Source organism: Oncorhynchus mykiss, chromosome 13 (genome assembly GCF_013265735.2).
Source record: "Oncorhynchus mykiss isolate Arlee chromosome 13, USDA_OmykA_1.1, whole genome shotgun sequence".
Classification (NCBI taxonomy): Eukaryota; Metazoa; Chordata; class Actinopteri; order Salmoniformes; family Salmonidae; genus Oncorhynchus; species Oncorhynchus mykiss.
In genome coordinates, this window is record NC_048577.1 from 30,059,136 (window position 1) to 30,077,836 (window position 18,701).

An 18,701-nucleotide genomic window follows, 5' to 3' on the forward strand; every position below is an offset into this window, starting at 1 on the left:
AAAATCACAACATTTCAATCAATCACAATTAAGTTGAATCGTTGTGATTGTGTTGTCTAAGCTGTATTAAAAGATCCCGTTTGGGAGCAGAAAAAGAGTGAGCAGACCTTCCCTTTCAGAATCCCTCAGGGCATCAACAACAGATGTGGCGAGGTAGAAGTTGCCTCTAAATCACAGGTCTAGGATCAGACGACTGTTCCCCTGATCCTCTCACTTTAACCTATGGTCTAGGAAATAAACTGACCCTTGACCAGTGGTTAGGTGCTACTTCTACTTAAAGGGGCAATCAGCAGTTGCTGCACTGAACAAAAATATAAACGCAACATGTAAAGTGTTGGTCGCATGTTTCATGAGTTGAAATAAAAGATCCCAGACATCTTCCATACACACAAAAAGCATATTTCTCTCATTCTGTGCACAAATTTGTTTTACATCCCTGTTAGTGAGCATTTCTCCTTTGTCAAGATAATCCATCCACCTGACAGGTGAGGCATATCAAGAAGCCAAACAGCATGATCATTACACAGGTTCACCTTGTGCTGGGGACAATAAAAGGCCACTCTAAAATGTGCAATTTTGTCACACAATACAATTTCATAGATGTTTTGAGGGAGTGTACAATTGGCATTCTTACTGCAGGAATGTCCACCAGAGCTGTTGCCAGAGAATTGAATGTTAATTTCTCTACCATAAGCCACCCCCGATGTCGTTTTGGAGTATTTGGCAGTACGTCCAACCGGCCTCAGAACCGCAGACCACGTGTAACCACTCCAGCCCAGGACCTACACATCTGGCTTCTTCACCTCCGGGATGGTCTGAGACCAGCCACCCGCACAGCTGATGAAACTTTGGGTTTGCACAACCCAGAGTATTTCTGCACAAACTGTCAGAAACCATCTCAGGGATGCTCATCTGCGTGGTCGCCATCTTCACCAGGGTCTTGACCTGACTGCAGTTTGGTGCCGTAACCAACTTTAGTGGGCAAATGCTCACCTTCAAAGGCCGCTGGCATGCCAGAGAAGTGTGCTCTTCATGGATGAATACCAGCATAAGCTACGGACAATGAACCCAATTGCATTTTATCTATAGCAAATTGAATGCACAGATACTGTGACGAGATCCTGAGTCCCATTGTTAAATCAAATTCAATTTTTCCACATGCGCTGAATACAATTTATTGTGAAATTCTTACAAGCCCATAATCAACAATGCAGTTCAAGAAATAGAGTTAAGAAAAAAAGTGACACAATAAAATAACAATAACAAGGCTATATACAGGGGGTAACGGTACCAAGTCAATGTGCAGGGCTACAGGTTAGTTGAGGTAATTTGTACATGTAGGTAGGGGTAAAGTGAATAGTCCGCATGGCCATTTGAATTTGATTAGTTGTTCAGCACTCTTATGCCTTGGGGGTAGAAGCTGTTAAGGAGCCTTTTGGACCTAGACTTGGCGTGTCGGTACCACTTGCTGTGCAGTAGCAGAGCGACCGGTCAGGATGCTCTCGATGGCGCAATTGTGTCGTCAGCAAACTTACTTATGGTGCTTGGCCACACAGTTGTGGGTGAACAGAGAGAGCAGGAGGGGACAAATGTGGTAAGGGTAGGGGACTAAAGTGGTAAAGGTAGCCCTTGAGGGGCCCTGTGTTGAGGATCAGCGTGGCAGATGTTGTTGCCTACCCTTACCACCTGGGGGCGGCCCATCGAGGATCCAGTTGCAGTCGGTGTTTTGTCCCAGGGTCCTTAGTTTAGTGATGAGCTTTGTGTGCACTGTGGTATTGAACACGGGAGTTGTAGTCAATGAACAGCATTCTCACATAGGTGTTCCTTTTGTCCAGGTGGGAAAGGGCAGTGTGGAGTGCTTTCAATATGATAATCCACGGCACCTTGTTGTAAGGATCTGAACACAATTTCTGGAAGCTGAACATGTCCCATTTCTTCCATGGCCTGAATACATTGAGCATGTTTGGGATGCTCTGGATCAACGTGTACGACAATGTGTTCCAGTTCCTGCCATGAGCTTACTTCAACTGTCATACCCTATCAGAATCCAAAATATACGTTTTTTTACTCCAATGTTTGTAAACAAGCACTATATAGCCTCAAAACATGGTTAAATCTATAATTTTGATATAATGTATGGCCAGTCCTTGCATCCATACCTCTGTCTATGAATTTGAGTGGTTACATTTCTCTAGCCCCATCCCTCAGCTTTTTTACCAAACCGGGGCAAGGAGTCCGCTTTGTTATTGTTTCAACTGCTGATTGCCACTTTAATGTCGCTCACAGTGTATCATAGCATTCAGTTTAATTGTATTCGGTAGCAGACACACTTTTTATTGACAGCTGGTTAAGTCACGTTTTCAGTAAAAGAGGATGTTGATTTATGTCCCCAACCAAAAAGGGGAAATTATAAATGTTTGAAGTTTAATTTATTTTAAGCTCAGATCATGGTGTTCTTTAGACGGTTTGTTTTGCACTGAGATGTAACTCAGTTTTTGTCCATTTGTATTCTTATGAATACAATCCATTTACCCAAAGTGAAAGGTAGAAAAGTGAAGCTGTTTGCAGACATGTATTTTGACTCCTATTGCTTTGACAATCATTTGAACAGAACACAGTCTCATATTTTTTAATATGATTACCTTTTTAGTTCTTGTTTGGTTTTATGTCATTGAACAGAATGTTTTCTTGCGCATCATCACACTAATGGCTACTACTATTGTGTTGATTTTTTGCAATGATAACTGACATGAGTTAATGCAGAAAACATCTGAAATCTTTCTTTGTTAAATCCATGTTTTAGCGGGCCAACATGTTTTCACCTCTTGTTTTTGTTTTGTCCACCTTGACTCATTTTTGCGAGCAGACGGATCACGTGAAATCCACAGGTGCTTTTTAGGGTCCATGGCCCTAGCCATGGGGCATGGTAAAGCCAAACCATCTATGTGGTCTCTTTTTACCATGTTTACTCCTCCCTTAGTTCTGTGCTCTCACTTTCTGTTGACCTCTCCCTGTGACCCAGTCTGTATGAACTTTAACCCTTGACCTGTGCCCCCTTTTAACCATTGACCTGCCAGGGTTGATGATTGACCACACTCATTTGCTTGTGTATATTGTAATTTGTGACCCATTGGATCCAACAGATTACGGGAAATTTGTATTGTTTGTTTGATTCCCTCCTAATATACAACACAAACATTTTGTAAATGCCTAGGCCTCAAAGCCTATGCCAACTTGTTATGTAGTGCTTATGAAGATGTCCTCCTTTAACTGTGGATGTATTTTGTAGTTCTCACCCTTTTTTTAAAGGGTTACAGTAACTCTTAACCCAACACCCACGTCAAGGGAAGGACATCCTGGTAGTGCCTCTAGCGGAAGTGTGACTTGACATGTACATGTCATGTACCTGCCCTCCCATTGACATAACCTGTTAGATGTCCCTTATTAAGGGAAAAGTCCCTTGTGAAATGTCTGCAACAATAAAACAATGGTGTAAAGTGTCATAGGGCAGATTGAAGGAGGAGGAGGAGGCATGTTTACCCCCAGTGAACAAAGACGTTCACTGGGGGTAATGTTTGCTTTGCCTATGGATGCAGCGTCAATAGAGTACCAGGAAATATGTCATTAAAGTAAATAACAGATAAGTAAGGCCCTCTGCAGCCTAAATGGCACCCTATTCCCTATGTATTCCACTACATTTAGAAAGGGCCCATAGGGCTCTGGTCAAAAGTATTGCACTATTAAAGGGTTCTCGATCTCCCTCACTCCTTCCCTCCTTTCCTCCCCTCAGGAGCGAGTGCAAAAGAGTTTCCCTCACCCTATCGATAAATGGGCTATCGCTGATGCCCAGGCGGCCATTGAAAAGAGGAAGAGGAGGAATCCTTTGGCCTTGCCCGTGGATAAGATCCACCCGCTGCTCAAGGTAACCCATAATCCCAAATGTCTGGGTCATGTTCAGTAGTCAAAGCAATTTGAAATGGAAAGCGAAAATGTACATTTCTTACTGGACACTTTTAGCAGGATCTGACATTGATTGCCTGCTGGCCAGTAAAAACATGTTGGGCCAATATCTTCTCAGCACATTTTGTCTTTCCAGTTTAACCTTCTGTGTCGCAGTCTGCTATTGAAAACCATTGAAGGACTACACACTGAAAAAATATGCTATTTGTATTTGAGCAAAATTATTGGCCGTTCATTCAACCACGCTCCTCGCCAATCACAACTTCTTGAGCATGCGGGCAGTACATGAGTTGATGCCTTCACACGGCACACGAGCTGTCCAGAGGAAAAATAAGCGCTCAACAATCTACTCACTCAGCTTATTTATTTTAGGGAAAGTAGTGAACATACTAGCAAAAATAATACATTGTCTATATTGCGAAATTATATTAGTTTTTTAATACAATATATGCCATAATGACCAAATGTAGCCTATTACTTGCTGAATACATACATACATAGATACATACATACAAGCATTTAACCTAGGCCCTGCAAGACCCTAATGCATTTACAAAGAAAAAGTTAACCTTGGACCCTGCTTTCATGTAGTACATTGCTGTTTTGTGCCTACTGAACATGACTGTGGTGGCTAGACCAATCATAATGAACTACTACTACCTGTAAGGTCATCAGCATGTAGCCTATGTCTTCAGCACCCAGTAAATTAGTCAGGCTGTGAACCACTTTTAAGAAACAGCAGGGTGTATTCAGTGATGTACAGTGCCTTCAGAAAGTATTGACACCCCTTGACCTTTTCCCCAAAAATGTTTTGTTACAAGTTGGATTTAAAGGGATTTGTCATTTGTTGTCAAGGATCTACACAAAATACAGTGGTTCTTCCTTTAAAAGTCACGAGCTTATGCTGCGACTGTTTGTGGTAGATGCTGGTATTTTGTCATTGTACCGCACTATCACAAGGGGGAGTTAGAACGCTGATCTATCGATTGTCTAAACTGTGGTAGTTAATGGAGGGGTTTTCAGTCAGTCTCTTCCTCTGGCACTAGAGTCCTGCATCAGGCAACAAAAACGGTTGGTGGTACTGCATCAGGCAACAAAACTGTTGGTGGTACTGCATCAGGCAACAAAAACTGTTGGTGGTCCTGTAGTTAAGAGAGAACTTGGGTAAATACAATGGGGGTATTTCACTTCACGTGGATTGACGATAAAAAAATTTAAAAAATAGGCACGGTAGTCTTTTGGGTTCTCTCCATCTAAAAACAGAAATAAATAATTCCAAAATAACAAACTGGATTTATTTACAAATTAGTAAGAATGTCTCACCCCTTGTTCAAGAATGGCCTTTTTCCCTTTATTCAGATTACAAATGCTATTTTTTTTTAAATGAAATGAAATCATATCCAAAATATCCAAATTTTTAAACAAGCCTTAGAAAGTTAGATGCAATTTCAGTAAAAATAAAAAATGGAAAAAAGTAATGAACTTGTCTGTCGGCCCTGGATTAAAGGCCAAAATTGGTTAAAGAAAATTGGGATGGATAAAAATATATACTACCGTCTCTTGCGTATGTAATTTTCCTTTCATAATTCTTATTTACAAAGTGACTATTATTAACCCTACATTATAATTAGATAAGGCCCCTTAGGGGAAATCTGGTCCGTGAGATGCCCCTTATAACGAAAAATGCCCCTTATATATTAATTTAGAATCCTTAGAATCCAATCCTCTAAATGTAATTATTGGCAGAGAGTCAGGCCGCATTGGCGGAGTTGAAGAGGGCGAGGAACGAGATCGTTTCACAATCCATGCCAGGCAAACATGCAGTTTGTTTATTTCAACTACATTTTAGTTGCAACAAGTTCGATCGGGTTTAAATCAGGAGACCTACAAAATATTTGTAGATATACTGTAGGCCTACCGTAGGCGACATGAGTCTCAGTGTTGAGTAATGTCCTGTTAAATGTGTTGTAGGTCTTTTTTATTTATTTTTATTTAACCTTTTATTTTACTTCATGAAGGTCTACTTTGCTGGCATCTTGACCCAGTTTATGCCCTCATTTTCAATGCAAACCATAACGAAATACCATGGGAATAAATGGTAGAGGCAAGTGGAAGGGGGAAAAAGTAAGGAACTTCTGTCGGTCCTGGAGGCTTTTGGCTATTAGCAGGACAATAGACACAACGTGGTCCCAAAAAAAACACCTCTCTCACCAGCTTTGATCTGGGCCTGCAGTAACCAAAGTTCTTCATTTGTCAGAAGAAGTATTGGGTCAACTACAGAACAGTACAAAACAAGAGAACACACATGGTTAATGTTCTGGGGGGGGGAATAAATATAAAAAATAAAAATAAATGTATTGCAGAGCCTTTCCATAAGTACACTCAACTTTATTCAACTGTCTTCTGACTGTGATTAGAGCGATGTTGATTGCCTTTGCCTATCGCTCATCATCTTCAACCATCAGTGAGTCCACCAAATGCATTGTTTTCTCACCACATCTGGATGGAACCATAACGAATTACTATGGCTGGCTGGCTGGCTTTGCCCGAGCTCCGTTGCCCGCATCTCCATGTCGCCTGGGTTGCGCCCGACCGGCTCCATCCTCCCCTTTTGAATAATTTTGCACGCCCAATTTTTCAGTTTTTGATTTGTTAAAAAAGTTAGAAATATCCAATAAATGTCGTTCCACTTCATGATTGTGTCCCACTTGTTGTTGATTCTTCACAAAAAAATACAGTTTTATATCTTTATGTTTGAAGCCTGAAATGTGGCAAAAGGTCGCAAAGTTCAAGGGGGCCGAATACTTTCGCAAGGCACTGTATATATTGGTATTTGGTAGTTTATTAGGATCCCCATTAGTTGTTGCAAAAGCAGCAGCTACTCTTTCTGAAGTACACACAAAACATTTAACATGGCATAATACAGAACATTAAGACAAAAACAGCTCAAGGACAGAACTACATACATTTAAAACAAGGCACACGTAGCCTACATACAGTGGGGCAAAAAAGTATTTAGTCAGCCACCAATTGTGCAAGTTCTCCCACTTAAAAAGATGAGAGGCCTGTAATTTTCATCATAGGTACACTTCAACTATGACAGACCAAAATGAGGAAAAAAAATCCAGAAAATCACATGAATTTATTTGCAAATTATGGTGGAAAATAAGTATTTGGTCAATAACAAAAGTTTATCTCAATACTTTGTCATTGCCAATAAAGGGTACATAACAGAGGTCAAACGTTTTCTGTAAGTCTTCACAAGGTTTTCACACACTGTTGCTGGTATTTTGGCCCATTCCTCCATGCAGATCTCCTCTAGAGCAGTGATGTTTTGGGGCTGTTGCTGGGCAACATGGACTTTCAACTCCCTCCAAAGATTTTCTATGGGGTTGAGATCTGGAGACTGGATAGGCCACTCCAGGACCTTGAAATGCTTCTTACGAAGCCACTCCTTCGTTGCCCGGGTGGTGTGTTTGGGATTATTGTCATGCTGAAAGACCCAGCAACGTTTCATCTTCAATGCCCTTGCTGATGGAAGGAGGTTTTCACTCAATCTCACGATACATGGCCCCATTCATGCTTTCCTTTACACGGATCAGTCGTCCTGGTCCCTTTGCAGAAAAACAGCCCCAAAGCATGATGTTTCCACCCCCATGCTTCACAGTAGGTATGGTGTTCTTTGGATGCAACTCAGCATTCTTTGTCCTCCAAACACGACAAGTTGAGTTTTTACCAAAAAGTTATATTTTGGTTTCATCTGACCATATGACATTCTCCCAATCTTCTTCTGGATCATCCAAATGCTCTCTAGCAAACTTCAGACGGGCCTGGACATGTACTGGCTTAAGCAGGGGGACACGTCTGGCACTGCAGGATTTGAGTCCCTGGCGGCCTAGTGTGTTACTGATGGTAAGCTTTGTTACTTTGGTCCCAGCTCTCTGCAGGTCATTCACTAGGTTCCCCCGTGTGGTTCTGGGATTTTTGCTCACCGTTCTTGTGATCATTTTGACCCCACGGGGTGAGATTTTGCGTGGAGCCCCAGATCGAGAGAGAATTTCAGTGGCCTTGTATGTCTTCCATTTCCTATTAATTGCTCCCACAGTTGATTTCTTCAAACCAAGCTGCTTACCTATTGCAGATATTCAGTCTTCCCAGCCTGGTGCAGGTCTACAATTTTGTTTCTGGTGTCCTTTGACAGCTCTTTGGTCTTGGCCATAGTGAAGTTTGGAGTGTGACTGTTTGCGGTTGTGGACAGGTGTCTTTTATACTGATAACAAGTTCAAACAGGTGCCATTAATACAGGTAACGAGTGAAGGACAGAGGAGCCTCTTAAAGAAGTTGTTACAGGTCTGTGAGATCCAGAAATCTTGCTTGTTTGTAGGTGACCAAATACTTGTTTTCCACCATAATTTGCAAATAAATTCATTAAAAATCCTACAATGTGATTTTCCTAATTTTTTTTCCTAATTTTGTCTGTCATAGTTGAAGTGAACCTATGATGAAAATTACAGGCCTCATCTTTTTAAGGGGGAGAACTTGCACAATTGGTGTCTGACTAAATACTTTTTTGCCCTACTGTATTTTTGGCTGGTTTGGGCTCTGAGCGCCGTTCTCAGATAAAGCTTTTTTTAAATTAATTTTTATCTGACACAGCGGATGTGTTAACGACCGTTCCACAGGTGCATGTTCATGGTTCATTCAACAAGCATGTAAAACAGCATTTAAACCCATTACAATGGATTTTTACTAATTATCTTTGAAAGACAGTGTCCTGAAAAGGGACGTTTATTTTTTTGCTGTGTGTGTGTGTGTGTATATATACGTGCACACACACATACATACACACATCTTGATTAGATCATTTTCAACCCACTGAGTCAATACATGTTAGAATCACCTGAGGCAGTGATTACAGCTGTGAGTTTTTCTGCGTAAGTCTCGAAGAGCTTTGCAGACCTGGATTGTATAATATTTGCCCATTATTCAAAAAAGTCTTCAAGCTCTGTGAAGTTGGTGGTTGATCATTGCTAGACATCCATTTTCAATTCTTGTCATAAATCTGCTTAAAAATCTATGTCTGTAACTAGGCCACTCAGGAACATGCAATGTCGTCTTGGTAAGCAACTCCACTGTATATGTGGCCTTGTGAAAGGTGAATTTGTCTGTTGGAAAGCAGACTGAACCAAGTTTTCCTCTAGGATTTTGCCTGTGCTTAGCTATATTCCTACTCTTTTTATTTAAAAAAAATTGTTGGATTTGCCCAAAACATAATGCTTTGTATTCAGGACCATGTTAATTTCTTTGCAACATTGTGTGAAGTGCCTTACTGCAAACAGGATGCATGTTTTTGAATATTTCTATTCTGTACGGTCTTCCCTCTTCACTCTGTTATTTAGGTTAGTGTTGTGGAGTAACTACAATGTTGATCCATCCTCAGTTATCTCCTAAATGAAATACAATTTTATTTGTTTCATACACTTGTTTAGCAGATGTTATTGCAGGTGTTGCTGAATGCTTGTGTTTCTAGCTCCAACAGTGCAGAAATATCTAACAATTTCACAACAATGCACACACGCCTAAAGGAATGGAATTAAGAATGCTCCTCCAAATATTTATACAATGTCAGAGCGGCATAGACTAAGATACAGTAGAATAGGATATAATACAATATATACATATAGATATGAGCAATGAAAAATATGTAAATATTATTATTAAAGTGACTAGTGTTCCATTTATTAAAGTGGCCAGTGATTTCAAGTCTATGTAAATAGGGCAGCAGCCTCTGTGCTAGTGATGGCTATTTAACACTGATAGCCTTGAAACTGCTTTTCAGTCTCTCGGACCCAGCTTGTCCTTGATGAACTTTTTGGCCTTCCTGTAGTAGTTTCCCCCAGTGAGGCATTGGGCAGACCACACCACCCTCTGGAGAGCCCTGCGGTTGCGGGCTGTGCAGTTGCCATACCAGGTGTGATACAGCCTGACAGGATGCTCTCCGTTGTGCATCTGTAGAAGTTTGTGAGGGTTTTAGGTGCCAAGCCAAATTACTTCAGCCTCCTGAGGTTGAAGAGGCGCTTTTGCGCTTTCTTCACCACACTGTCTGTGTGTGTGGACCATTTCAAATTGTCAGTGATGTGTACGCCGAGGAACTTGAAGCCTTCCACCTTCTCCACTGCGGTCCCATCGATGTGGATAGGGGGTGCTCCCTCCGCTGTTTCCTGAAGTCCACAATCAGCTCCTTTTGTTTTGTTGATGTTGGGTAAGAGGTTATTTTCCTGGTCCCACACTCCCAGGGCCCTCACCTCCTCCCTCTAGGCTGTCTCATAATTGTTGTTAATCAGCCCTACTGCTGTTTTGTAGTCTGCAAATGTAATGATTTGAGTTGGAGGCGTGCATGGCCACACAGTCATGGGTGAACACGGAATACAGGAGGGGGCTGAGCACGCATCCTTGTGGGGCCCCAGTGTTGAGGATCAGTGAAGTGGAGGTGTTGTTTCATACCTTCACGTCCAGGGGGCAGCCCATCACGAAGTCTAGGACCCAGTTGCAGAGGGCGGGGTTCAAACCCAGGGCCTCAAGCTTTGTGATGAGCTTAGGGCAGTGTAGTGCGATTGCATCATCTGTGAATCTATGGGCCGGTAAGTACATTGAATTGAGTCTAGGTTGTCAGGTAAGGTAGAGATGATATGATCCTTGACTATTTTCTCAAAGCATTTCATGATGACAGAAGTGAGTGCTACGGGGCGATAGTCTATTTGTTCAGTTACCTTTGCTTTCTTGGGTACAGGAAGAATGGTGGACATCTTGAGCATGTTTGGGACAGCAGTCTGGGATATGGAGAGATTGAATATGTCCGTAAACACTCCATCCAGCTGGTCTGCGCATGCTCTGAGGATGCGGCTATGATCCTTGACTGGGCCGGGAGCCTTGTGAGGGTTAACATGCTTAAATGTCTTACTCGCACCGGCCACGGAGAAGGAGAGCCCACAGTCTTTGGTAGTGGGCCGCGTCGGTGGCACTGTGCTATCCTCAACGAGGGCGAAGAAGGTGTTTAGCTTGTCCGGAAGCAAGACGTCGGTTTTCGCGACGTGGCTGGATTTTCCTCTGTAGTCATTGACTGTCTGTAGACCCTCCCACATACGTCTAGTGTCCGAGCCGTTGAATTGCGACGCCGCTTTGTCTCTTTACTAATGTTTTGCCTGTTTGATTGCCTTACGGGGGGAGCTACACTGTTTGTATTCAACCATATTCCCAGTCACCTTGCCATGGTTAAATGCGATGATTCGCGCTTTCAGTTTTCCGCAAATGCTGCCATCTATCCACGGTTTCTGGTTAGGGTAGGTTTTAATAGTCACAGTGGGTACAACATCGATAAATTTCCTGATGAACTCAGTCACCGTATCAGTGTGTATTAATTTATGTTATTTTTAGAGGCTACCCGAAACATATCCCAGTCCGCGTGATTAAAACAACCTTGAAGCATGGATTTCCGATTGGTCAGACAAGCGTTGAATAGTCCTTAGCACGGGTCCTTCCTGTTTGAGTTTATGCCATAGGAAGGGGTGATCAGATTTGCCGAAGGGAGGGCCTTGTAGGCATCCCGGAAGTCGGAGTAGCATTGATTGAGTGTTTTAGCAGCGCGAGTACTACAGTCAATGTGTTGATAGACCTTTTGCTGCATTTTTCTCAGATTTGCTTTGTTAAAGTCTCCAGCTACAATAAATGCGGCCTCATATGTGGTTTCCAGTTTGCATAAAGTCCAGTGAAGTTCTTTGAGGGCAGCCGTGGTATCGGCTTGAAGGGGAATATACACGGCTGTGACTATAACCGAAGATAATTCTCTTGGAAGGTAATACGGTCGGCATTTGATTGAGGTATGAAAAAAAGGTGTTGAGTTCCTGTACGTTAACACAATCACGCCATGAGTAGTTAATCATGAAACATACACCCCTGCCCTTCTTCTTCCCGGAGAGATATTTATTTCTGTCTGCGCGATGAACTGAGAACCCTGTACGGACTCAGACAGTATATCTCAAGAGTGCCATGTTTCCTTGAAACGGAGTATGTTACAATCCCTGATGTCTCTCTGGATGGAAATCCTCGCCCTGAGCTCATCAACTTTATTATCCAGAGACTGAACATTAGCGAGTAATATACTCTGATGCGGTGGATGGTGTGCGCGCCTCCTGAGTCGGACTAGAAGTCCACTCTGAGTACTTTTTTTCCGCCGATGGTGTTTTGGATCTGCCTCTTGAATCAGTTCAATTGCCCTGGGGGGTATGAACAAAGGGTCCGATTGGGGAAAGTTGTATTCCTGGTCGTAATGCTGGTGAGTTACCACTGCTCTGATATCCAAAAGTTATTTCCGGCTGTATTTAATAACACACATTTCCTGGGCTAATAATGTAAGAAATAACACACAAACAAATACTGCAAAGTTCCCTAAGAGCTAGAAGCATGGCAGCCATATCTGTCGGCGCCATTTTCATTAATGGCTCTCACAGCCATTCGCCTCGGTAAATGTTCCAAAATCACGGTTGGCCTCATGGTGAAATCCCTGAGCGGTTTCCTTCTTCTCCGGCAACTGATTTAGGAAGGATACCTGTATCTTTGTAGTGACTGTGTGTATTGATAACTGCACCATGCGAAAAGTGATATTCAATGTCTGCTTAATTTTTACCCATCTACCAATAGGTGCCCTTTGCAAACCATTGGAAAACCTTGCTGGTCTTTGTGGTTTAATCTGTGCTTGAAATTCACTGCTTGACTGGGGGGACCTTACTAATTGTATGGGCTAGGCATTTAAAAATCACGTTAAAACTTCTATTTTTGCACACAATGTATTATGTGACTTGTTAAGCACATTTTTACTCTTGAATTTATTTAGGCTTGCCATAAAATGTTAAATACTTATTGACCCAAGACATTTCAGCTTTTACTTTTTTATTAATTTATAAACATTTCTCAAAACAATTCCACTTTGAAGTTATGGGGTATTGATCAGTGACACAAAATTATGGTGTGAATAGTTTCTGAAGTCACAGTAAAAAGTCCTGAATGTTGCAAGTAGGACTGTCTGTCATATATATTAATTTATTCATTTATTCTAGCTGTTCTACACAGTATATCTGAAAGTGTTGTAATCCTCCTGCGCAGGGCCCGGTTACTGATGTCTGTGTTCTACACTTCAGAAAGTGACAATGTTATGAAACAGAAAAAGGATTGATTGGACTGCTTTTTTAAAGTGACTCAATAAACAAAATAGACATTTTGTGTTTTCCAAAATGTTTTCTGTTTCGGTTCTTATTGAACACAGCCCTGGTAAAGGTATTGGCCACTTTTCTCACAATACCTTTACTGACCAATAGAGGGAGACGTTGAACTGTTTTGTGAAATTGGTCACTTATTGAAAATCCAGGATGAACCTGTGAAGCTTAACAAAATGTTTTCCCCCATGCCAAATACTTTGAGATGATATTAAAGGGGTAATCTGCAGTTGAAACAAAGTTTTGGTAAAAAAAAGCTGTGGGATGGGTATGGAGAAATGTAGAAAGCCAGTATGAGGGTTTGCACACAGGCTAGAATGAATTGTGGCTGTAGAGTTCTCAAACCATGAAGTACAATTCCAAGGATATGCAAAGATCTACTTAATTTAGACCATGCTTCGAAGAATACAAAAGGTTAAAGTTCTGAAAGACCTAAACTTTTTGCACTTTTACATTTTTGTACTCTTTCACCTATTGCCCCTTTAAATAAGGAATGATAGTGTTCTAAAATGTAAAGCCTAACTAACACCTAACCAGAGATGACCAAGCAACCTTTTAAAAACATGCCTCTTTTTGGATACTTGCTAAGAATATTCCACTTATATTCTTCAGAACTTTTTTGCTATGAGCTCCTAGTGCTCTTTGTTTTAGAAATACACATATACATTCATGTGCAGCAACAACATCATTACTGTGGTTGACATCATTTTACGAACACAGGTTATACAATTCTTAGCTAATTACCTTGCATAACCATCTCACATTACTTAATTACTATTAAAGTACCTATTGTGCCCAATTACTGTTCAATGATGTGTACCGGTAACTAAAACGCTTGACGGAATTCTTACCCTGCACATTCTGCATTCTGTGGCCCGTTTTGGCCTACACCGTTTCCATTTGTTTGAAAGTACAGTGGTCGGATTGTACAGTAGTCAAACCCCACTGACCCTGCTTTTACCCATGATTCATTTCGCCATGATTCCTGTTCTTTATTAAGGAGGCACTAAGGTACAATGTCAACCACCACGTAGGTGTACGTGTACATTGTGGACTAATTTCCCCATAATTCCTCTCCCTTGTTCAGGAGGTACTAGGGTACAAGATTGACCACCAGGTGTCGGTGTACATTGTGGCAGTGTTGGAGTACATCTCAGCAGACATCCTAAAGCTGGCAGGGAACTACGTAAGGAACATCCGCCACTACGAGATCTCCCAGCAGGACATCACCGTGGCCATGTGTGCCGATAAGGTGAGAGTAACGCCTGTGTTTTGTAATGCATTATGAAGAGGGTTTTCAACATCAGCTACAATGACATCTCCCAGCAGGACATCACTGGCCATTTATGACAATAAACAATTTCTAGTTATATAAGTGTTATTCTTCAAGATTCAATGACTGTACCAATCCCAGATTGTCCCTTTTTTATGTTGCTATGAGTATTAAATTAGATTAGCTTGTAAATGCTATTGTTGTTGGCCTTAGTGGTGGTGTGTGATGGTGAGAAGGCCCAGGAACCACACTGACTGGCCAATATTCCACTAAAGCTGGAGTCCATAGGGTCATTTCTGAACATAAGCTGATGAAGAATGCCAGCTGAATGAGCGAGAGTGTGTGTGCTCGTGCTCGCGCTTCTAAGCTTTGGTCTCTCAGGATCTATTTCAATTCAGGAAGTAAACTGAAATTCCAATTTCACATTTTCTTTATAGAAAATTACTGAAGAAAATTGGAATTGGAATTTCAGTTTACTCCCTGAATTGACTGAACTAAAATGAATTGACTCCAACCTGGTATCTATGCTGATGTCCCTCTGTGTGACTATTCAACCTATAATTATTTATTTTTATTTAACTAGGCAAGTCAGTTAAGAACAAATTCATATTTACAATGACGGCCTACACCGGCCAAACCCAGACGACGCTGGGCCAATTGTGCGCCGCCCTATGGGTCTCCCAATCACAGCCGGATATGATACAGACAGGATTCAAACAAGAGACTGTAGTGATGCCTCTTGCACTGAGATGCAGTGGCGTAGACCGCTGCGCCACCCGGGAGCAAAAAGTGGTCTAGAACACTCTTCTTGAGTAATTGGTAAGAATATGTCTGGCCGTTTCTACTCCCCCCCCCCCCCATCTCCAGGTTCTGATGGACATGTTCCACCAGGATGAGGAGGACATCAGCGGTTTCCCCCTGATGGACGAGGAGCCGTCCACCAGCGAGGAGCAGACCTACTACGACCTGGTCAAGACCTTCATGGCCGAGGTCCGACAGTACCTGCGCGACCTCAACCTCATCATCAAGGTGTTCCGCGAGCCCTTGGCCTCCGACGCCATACTCTTCTCTCACCATGTGAGTAGTGATGGAGGTAGACTCATATACACACACACACACACACGTGCAGCGATGATCTTCCATCATGACTTTGTTTGACTCTACTTTGGTCTTTTTCCGCTACTTTTTTCCCCTCTCTACCACCGCTCTCTCACTTCTCTACTGCCACCTTCCTGCATTACTGTTCTCCCCCTTCCACCTATCTCTCTATCACCCTCCCACACGACTCGCTCTCTCTCTCTTCCCCCAACTCTCTCACTTCTCTACTGCCACCTTCCTGCATTACTGTTCTCTCCCTTCCACCTATCTCTCTATCACCCTCCCCCTCTTCCCACACGACTCACTCTCTCTCACCCTCCCCCTCTTCCCACACGACTCGCTCTCGCTCTTCCCCCAACTCTCTCACGGCCTCCCTCCTCTTTCTTAATTCCCTGTCTCCCATCCTCTCTCTCTCTCGCTCTCTCTCCTCTCTCTCCCCCTCTCTACTACCCCCTGCAGGACGTGGAGAACATCTTCAGCCGCATAGTGGACATCCACGAGGTCACCCTTAAGCTGCTGGGCCTTATTGAAGACACGGTGGAGATGACAGATGAAGGGAGCCCACACCCACTGGTGGGCAGCTGCTTTGAAGACCTGGCTGAGGTTGGTTTGTGTGGTGGTCGTGGGTGTGTGTTTCTGAGTGGGTGGGTGCGTGCGTTAGATCAGGGAGCTAACGCAAGTCTTCAGGTCCCAGGCAAGGTTACTTGTCATTCGCAGACCCCACTTACACCCTATGGTTGTAGCCAGTGTCAGCAGCACGACTGTTATAACACATGACATTTGATACAGCTTTCTTTTTGTTTCCAGGAGCTGGCCTTCGACCCCTACGAGACATATGCTCAAGACATCCTGCGGACTGGCTTCCACGATCACTTCCTCAACCAGTTGTCTAAACCGGGAGCTGCCTTCTACCTCCAGGTCAGAGACCATAGCCCCCAGCCTACTGACCACACTCCCAAGCCTGCTCATTACTCCCCCAGCCCACTGACCACTCTCCCTAGCCTGCTCATTACTCCCCCAGCCTACTGACCACTCCTTATCATAATCCCAAAGTTCAGGCTTGATTACTCCATTGTTTATGTGTTTGTTGTCATAGGAGACATTGTAAACAACTGATGTATTCAAATTATGTTTTAAGAAAGTTATGAGTTGCTCTGATGGAATGTAAGTAATCGTGTACTACAAATATTATTGGTCGCGTGCTATTTACATGTGAATTTCATTGGAAGCATTTGCTCTTTAACTTTTTTGTTGGTTGCCATTCTTGGATGTGCATCTGACACAAGTTGGCATTAAATTATGACTGTAAGGGCAACCAGGCAAGGTCCACGCCAGGAAGGCCCAGAAATATAATTTTTTTGAGAATCAAGATGAAAGTGGAAATGTTAAGCCCTTTTTAGACCTGTACATGCCTCATGTAAAAGCTTTTGATTTGTGAACCGTACATGATACAGGCAGCGTCTTGGTGTCATTGTGCTCCAAAATATGAATTCGAATTAATGTGAACAGTTGTATTTCAGAATCTAGACATACTCCACATTTTAGAGCACACTATAAGGAGTATAATTGCATCAAGATGTTGTCTGTATCATGTACAGTTCATGGATCATGAGGTCTTTACAGGAGGCATGTATAGGTCTAAAAAGGGCATAAAATATACACTTTAATCACGATTTAAAAAAAATTATTGTGATTTATTTATCATTTTTTTTAAAGCACGTCAAACATTCATCCCAATGCAGTTCCTGTGAGAATTGCCCCCCCCACCACTGTTTACCTTGATAAGATTTGACACTTTATTACCTGCCCAAGTTAACCCTCATCTCGCTCTGTCTCTGACTCCCCAGTCTATATGCGAAGGCTTTAAGGAAGCAGTCCAGTACGTCCTGCCCCGGTTGCTCCTCACACCGGTCTATCATTGTCTCCACTATTTCGAGATCTTAAAGGTAAGCATGTATGAGGATTCATAATGTGGTCCTCTGTAGCTCAATTGGTTGAGCATGGCACTTGCTGCATTGCCAGGATTGTGGGTTCGATTCCCAGGGCCACCCATAACGTAAAAATGTATGCACGCTGGACTGGAAATCACTTTGGATGAAAGTCTGCTAAATGGCATATATTATAACATTTAATAATATAATTTAATAATATACATTTAATAATAATAGTGTATAAATAGTGTATAAATATGTTGTGTCGGTATCTCCGAAGGTATGGATCAGAATGCCTTGGTTGGATGCAGGGGGCTGTTTTTTCTCCGATGATCCGCCAGCCCACAGTTGATGTGGAATCTCAATGTTTTTCTTTTTTTTTTCTTTAAATAATGCAGTTTAAAACAACAACAAAGGGGTCCCATCTAAGGGATGGGGCAGGAGAAATGTAACCACTCTCAAATTCATAGACAGATCTATGGATTCAAGGACTTGACATCCATGGGATCAACATGATCGTTTTAACCATGAGGCATTTTTTAAATATTTTTAAAGAATGAATGGGTATATATCATTCATTTAAAAGTTTAAAAATGAATGTATCAATTGCAGATTGCCCCTTGGGAGGTTCCACACTCCTCGTATTGTTTAACTTATTCAGACAGGTTTGAAATCAGAGAAGGGAGAGTAGGTGGGAGGGACACAGAAGGAAGGATGCCGCGATTGGTCTCTGGTGGGTAGTCATGCATGTGTTTTAGAGCAGAAAGTGTTACCGCTGGACCACATGATCTGTACTAGCGTGGAATATCTGCCAAAAGTCACAAGGACAGGAACCATGTGCCCCCCCCGAGAGAGCCTTAGTGCCGGGCTTCTTGTTCACACTTAGGCAGAGATTTGGCCCACACAGTCCTTATTCTCCCCTAAGCCTCTTTCCAGCAAGCCATGGAAGTGGCGGCTGCTCTGGAGAGGGCTAAATCGCAGAATTTCTTTTCTACCCCTAGCTTACTTACTGCGAGTCCAGGGTAAAGGGAAAGTGGGTTTAGAGAGGAGAGGAGTCTCTTTCTGCCTTGTCCTCAGATGGCATAGCCAAAGGGACAGCCATAGGATGCAAACCCATGGGTTATGCAACTCCGTGGAAGGTTAGTTCCACTCCGCTGGCACATAGTAGAA

General features: G+C 42.5%; 1 protein-coding gene across 5 annotated transcripts in view; it reads left to right on the forward strand.

Annotated features, from left to right (window-relative positions):
• LOC110486079 (son of sevenless homolog 1) overlaps window positions 1-18,701 on the forward strand; it is an 81,812-nt gene that overhangs the window by 18,863 nt on the left and 44,248 nt on the right. For 4 of the 5 annotated variants that reach the window (XM_036940731.1, XM_036940732.1, XM_036940733.1 and 1 more), the window contains exons 3-8: window positions 3,791-3,922; window positions 14,317-14,481; window positions 15,370-15,579; window positions 16,060-16,203; window positions 16,408-16,518; window positions 17,448-17,546. In XM_036940731.1, the coding sequence (XP_036796626.1) occupies window positions 3,791-3,922; window positions 14,317-14,481; window positions 15,370-15,579; window positions 16,060-16,203; window positions 16,408-16,518; window positions 17,448-17,546 (861 nt within the window). The remainder of the gene's footprint in view (window positions 1-3,790; window positions 3,923-14,316; window positions 14,482-15,369; window positions 15,580-16,059; window positions 16,204-16,407; window positions 16,519-17,447; window positions 17,547-18,701) is intronic. The other variant, XM_036940735.1, reaches the window with a different exon arrangement.